A 6,109-nucleotide genomic window follows, 5' to 3' on the forward strand; every position below is an offset into this window, starting at 1 on the left:
GGTTAACACTATCACAGGTGATCCCCTATTTTGAGGTATACACTGACAGGTGACCCCCTATTTGGAGGTGTACACTATGACAGGTGACCTATGTGGAGGTATACACTATGACAGTTGACCTTTATGTAGAGGTTGATTTTTGGAGTGCATATTGACTGTACATATGTCATTAATAAAGAATATTGGTTTACAAAGTAATATATTTCTGCTTATATATTTCTGTTTAAGATTGTGGCAGATTTTGCCCTGATGCAAGATTATACGACATGTATTAGAAACTAGAATATCACGGGGAAAAAATGGATGGATGGATGACGGGTTTCGCGCCTACATGAATCCGCCCTTACGGGTTTCATCTCACTGACGGAAGTCAGTGTTCAGTCGGCGTACGGGGGAAAAACAAGCGCTGCAGATTAAATACGGTACCAATCGTCTATCTCCGGAGAAACTCGGGAAATTCCGCCAAGTTAGTATAATAAACAATTTGTTCTATGTTGCTCCGACGCTTATCTATTCGCCGTTTATACTGCTTTAGCATTCAAACGCACGGAAGAGATAACTTTAATAGCAATATTTTTGTTTTCATTTTGAGAAAGAAAGTAAACTTAACAAAATCTGTTGAAATAGGACGCAGTGGTTCGATAATTACAAAAATGTAAGAAGCGTGCTGCAAATTTCAACTGTTACAATGTGATTACTTCGTCATGAAAGGTAAAAATGTGTTGTCCTTCAATAACTTCAAAATATTGTATCGTCTGTTTGACTTCGTCAGCTGAGGGCAGATCTTCATGAGGTCAGATAAATATCCATTTTTGGGCATTACGTATATCTCGATGACGAGACGATACCACTGTAGCCATGGTCCTTTTACAGACTGGTAACCTTAAAATGTTCATATTGGCGAGAGTTCTTAACCTTGGTGTTAAATTATGTTTCAGACGATGAATCATCGTCTGTTTGTTTACCGTCCTTAACGTGTTATGCTTCAGCAGTCCATTGACTTGAGGATGGGACTAAAACTGCTTTGATCCTTAAATCATGTATTGTGTCATTTGGTCAAATTCACGTGCTTTAAATATTAAAATAACATCGTTAATGAATATTAATTCTCACTCGAGTCTTAACGGTTATTTCACAAAACTTTTAGATGCCTTTTACTCAATATCTGTATTTATCATTTTGTTGGTGTGATTTCTAATTAATATTGTAAGCTTATACACTAGAACTTTTTGTACAAAATATATTTCATAATGTATTGGCACAAGAATGGATCGTCAAACTTTTGGTATTGAGTATCTTTTATCCTTTTTATTATGTTTAAAATGTACTTTAATTTAGCTGTTTGTAAACTTCAAAATTCTTAAACAGCTGGCTAACTATACATGTATATAGTCTACATTGTAAACACTGTATCTAAATTCAGGGATAATCCTGGAGGGGGCCATTGACCCCTCTAAATTGAAGCTGATCATGACCCCTCCATGTTCCAATTTTCCTTTAATTTTACATAGGATACATGGCCCCTCCTAGTTTTGATATTGACTAAAATGATTGAAAATGGCCCATTGCTCTCAAATTCCAGGATTTCTCCTGAAATTGGTTTATCTGTAGGTCAATTTTTATTGTTGGCATAATTTTGTTTGAACTTTTATTGATTGATTTGGGACTAAAATCTTTAATTCATTTAATTTCAGGTTATAATTGTACATAGTGAAGTCAGAATGTAACCACCATGGCAGAGTATGAGACTCAGTACCAATCGTTGGCGTCTTACGACGAAGAGGAGGATACAGACGATAATGAGATTCCAATCCATGATACAAATTTCATGATTCATGTAGTTCCAGAGAGCTGTAAGCACAATACAACTGCCATCACATCCTAAAATTCATTTGACTAATTAGTGAAATACAAATCTACCAACAATTTTATAAAAAAAAATATTTCAAATTGTGCACTGTCCTATTTATTTATTGACATAATTATATATAATTAAAAGACAGGGAGAACAGGCCAGCCTGATTTGTTGAAAATTATCTACTGATATATTTACATAATTACCTTAAGCGTTAATTTACGTGTTTGGAAAAAAATGTTGCCTGTAAAATATTTTATGATCAATTGTATACAGGGAATTTTGGTAAAAAACATAATCACTGATACAAGCATAATGTAAGTAAATGTCTTGATGATGATATGTTAACCAGGTTAAATGAATGTTGAAATAAATGAAATAACAATTCTCTATTTGATTGTAAAATACTTAATAATAGATGGTTGATGTAAGCCTGGGCTAGAAAATGTATGTTTCTGATAACTTTGAATATGTGTTCATATTTACTATTATGAAATATAACTTGGCCTTGTAAATGTTTTCAAAGTATGCCTATTGGCTATTCCATTAAATGGGAAATTGTACATCCTTAATTACATATAATAATATAAATTCGTGTATTTTGATTTATTTAACTCATTCACCCCTAAAAACCCATTTGAACTCTTCCAATTCTAAGGTTGGAATAGTTCATTATGAAACTTCAGGGGTAAATGAGTAAAAGACAAAAATTGTAAAAAGAATATATGGGTTCAATCTTCTCTCTTTTATTGAGCATGCAGAAGCATCTTGAGATTCAACATTTCAGATAACACATCGTTCTTATTAAAAACTTTTACTGTTTTAGCTCGCTGGAACCACATAGAGAATCTAGATGACTTTTTTGCAAGGGTGTATAACTTCCATCAAAGAGGAGGCTATGTCTGTATGGTGGTGGAGGACATACTACAACTCATGTATGTTATCAGACAATCTATCTTAATCAATTTTACATGTGTTTTCTAAGCTGTTTGTTAATTATATGAATAACTCATTATTTACAACTTGTCAAGCAACATACTTTCTTTCAATATCTCACCACATTGAATCTATATTATTATCTGTATTACAAATACTGCATTCTTGAACCTACATTTGTTGCGATTTATCATTTTCATTTCCAAACAAATCTTTATAAAAATGTCTTATTTCATAAATACCACTTCCAAGAACCTGATTGTGATGATTGCACTCATACCTATGAGTTCTGTCGCAGTTTTCGGGAGAAGAAGACTGTATTCTAATGATTTGCAAGAATGATATCCATACATACTTGACAGTATTACATCTATGTTAGTATATTTAACAGATTTTTGGAAACATTTGTCATATCCTATTTCACCAGATAGCCTAGCTAAAGAGGGCATTTTTCAACGTAATGATCTCAATGCTCTGGGGTATTGTAAGATGCTAATATTTCTATATTTCTATGACAACAATTAATCTTTTGTTCATGGTTGATATGGATACATTTATATTATTACCTTTTGAGCTATACCTACCCAATAATGATGGGTTTTTTATGACTTACAGACAATTTGTGTTTGTGGTGTGGTTCTCTACCTTCTTGGCGTCCTGTGTCCGATACGAGGTCTTGTTCGCCAATGGACCTAACATAACCAATCACAAGGTCACGATTCCTGAGGCCATCCGACCATTTGACCAGTGTCTTGCAGAGTAAGTATTTCCGTCACCAGTTAATGGTTGACCAGGTGACAATGCAGATTTAGATCTATGACAAGTTTATTGTATTTAATAGAATATTCCTGTGAATTCTCTCCTTGGTAACTTACCCAGTGTTAAGATGTGTATGTTTTATGAACCCTGGCTTGAATACATTGTCTTAAGGACAAATATTTCCAAGTACAGTGTAGGTAGCATGGAATCCAGCTGAATTTAGATAGAAGTTCCTAAATTATCCACCTTGTAAGTTTTGCTTCATTTTCCAGGTGACAAAGTTAAAATATACTACAACTGTTTCAATATATGATTTAATATATTCATGTTGCTTGGCAAAAGTAAAAGCAAAAACTGAAATGTGGGGTATTTGTTTTGAGCAAATTCCCAATAATTTGCATCTTGCCAAGATACATGTAACCTGATGCCTAGTACAGTGTTACATTAGGTGGTAGTGGTGTTATCTGAGTATATAGTGTAATATTTAGAGTTTCGTTTAGCTCAGCTGATATGTTTTACACTACTGTCTGAGTGTTCCACGTTGTATGTTTAATGACACCACTCTCATGTTAACATGGCTACAGGAATATTAAACATGGGTAACTCAAACACTGTTAACTAAAACCAATCCTAGCAACAATAATGAGGACCAAGTTATCAAGGCATATCATGTACATGTATTGCATTAAATGTTACAAAATTGTGTTTCAGGTTTGACTTTGGCATTGTGCTGTCTCTCTTGGTGGCCCTGGTGTTCTGGACATTCCGCCTTATCAAGGTCATCTACAGCATCGTCAAATACACAGAGATCCGTTCCTTTTACATCCATGCCCTCAATATCTCTGCAGTAAGTACAGAAATCTGCTCCTTTTACATCCATGCCCCCAATATCTCTATGTAAGTACAGAAATCTGTTCCTATTACATCCATGCCCTCAATATCTCTATGTAAGTACAGAAATCTGCTCCTTTTACATCCATGCCCTCAATATCTCTGCAATATGTACAGAAATCTGCTCCTTTTACATCCATTGGCATCAATATATCTGCAGTAAGTACAGAAATCTGCTCCTTTTACATCCATGCCCTCAATATCTCTGCAATATGTACAGAAATCTGCTTCTTTTACATCCATGCCCTCAATATCTCTGCAGTAAGTACAGAAATCTGCTCTTACATCTATGCCCTCAATATCTCTGCAGTAAGTACGCAAAGATCTGCTCATTTAATATCATGACTTAAATATATGAAAACCTACTCCTTTACATCTTGCCCTAAACATCTGTGCAGTAAGCTCACAGATTCAATACCTCTGTATTCACTGTTCATAACACCACATAGCTATATAGTAATGTTTCATTTTGCCATAATTGAGTTGTGACATTCTTTATGTCAGACTATGAAACCGATTGTTTAAAATTGATTTAAAATCAACTTTAGATCATCACCAATAATGGTGACAATGTTACAGGTTTGAGTGTACAATTTGTGTGGGTATAATACACATGAATAGTTGTACAGTGTCAGAACATTCCGAAATCAGATTGTACTTGATGTCAGAGTGCACAGGTCTTTTTAAATAACTTTCAGAATAAGATCATAGCATAACATTGGATTATACAGGAAGCCACAATACCTAGGGGTCATATTAGTCATGATGTCAGATTGTACAGGATGTCAGAATATACAGGTCTTATTTAATATATTTCAGAATAGGATTATAGCATTATATTAAGGTATACACTAAGTTGGAATACTCAGGGGTCAGATTGTTCAGGATGTCAGAATACCAAGGGGTCGGATTAGACATGATGGCAGATCACTCAGGAGTCATATTGTACAGGATGTCTGAATACTCTGGTTTTATTTGAAAGCTTTTGTTAGAAATATGATAACAGCATCATGCTGGATTATGCAGGATATTTGAATATGCAAGGGTCAGATTAAACAGGTTTCACTGTATCAACAATACAATACATTGAGTTTGGTTATTTTGTTCCTGCAGGCTGAATTACCTAACATGACGTGGCATGAGGTACAGAGATGTCTGTTGGAGGTGCAGAAGGAACAACAGATGTGTATTCACAAACAGGAACTCACAGAGTTGGGTAAGTCATTGTGACAGCTACAACATCGACTGGGGTACAGAAGGAATGGGAACTATTTTAGCACTTTTTTTCTAACTGCTGTATATTTAGACCTTAGACCTTAGTCCTTAATTATTCAAAGAGATGAACAGACAACATCAAATGGGGAGTCTCTGCAAAGGGCCTGTTTCCAGTAATGTTAATTCTCCATAGGAGCCTGCCCCCGTATAATTTCTTATCTAGCTCAACTACTGTTTTTTTCTTTTCCGAAGAATTATTTTACACCTTTCCGACACCCAGATTTCATAATTTCAGTGAAAATGTATTTTTATAAAGTTGTCAATTTCAGCATCAAAGACATAAGTTCGTAAATAAAAGAAGGTTATCTCGAAATTGTAATTCGCAACATAGTATAAATTTCTTTTGATAAATATTTCCAAAACATCGTGTTTATTCATAAAACATAAAAAAAA

At 34.4% G+C, this 6,109-nt stretch overlaps 1 protein-coding gene across 3 annotated transcripts in view; it reads left to right on the top strand.

The window, feature by feature from the left end:
* The first annotated feature begins 535 nt into the window (after window positions 1-535).
* Window positions 536-6,109, top strand: part of LOC110461180 (autophagy-related protein 9A-like) — a 21,197-nt gene continuing 15,623 nt past the window's right edge. Inside the window, exons 1-6 of one of the 3 annotated variants that reach the window (XM_021514528.1) lie at window positions 536-711; window positions 1,695-1,853; window positions 2,682-2,790; window positions 3,407-3,550; window positions 4,262-4,397; window positions 5,555-5,657. In XM_021514528.1, the coding sequence (XP_021370203.1) occupies window positions 1,733-1,853; window positions 2,682-2,790; window positions 3,407-3,550; window positions 4,262-4,397; window positions 5,555-5,657 (613 nt within the window). In that variant the 5' untranslated portion in view covers window positions 536-711; window positions 1,695-1,732. Of the gene's footprint in view, window positions 712-759; window positions 878-1,015; window positions 1,041-1,694; window positions 1,854-2,681; window positions 2,791-3,406; window positions 3,551-4,261; window positions 4,398-5,554; window positions 5,658-6,109 lie in introns of those variants that run through there. The other 2 variants (XM_021514529.1, XM_021514530.1) reach the window with 2 other exon arrangements.

Source organism: Mizuhopecten yessoensis, unplaced genomic scaffold (genome assembly GCF_002113885.1).
Source record: "Mizuhopecten yessoensis strain PY_sf001 unplaced genomic scaffold, ASM211388v2 scaffold10589, whole genome shotgun sequence".
Classification (NCBI taxonomy): Eukaryota; Metazoa; Mollusca; class Bivalvia; order Pectinida; family Pectinidae; genus Mizuhopecten; species Mizuhopecten yessoensis.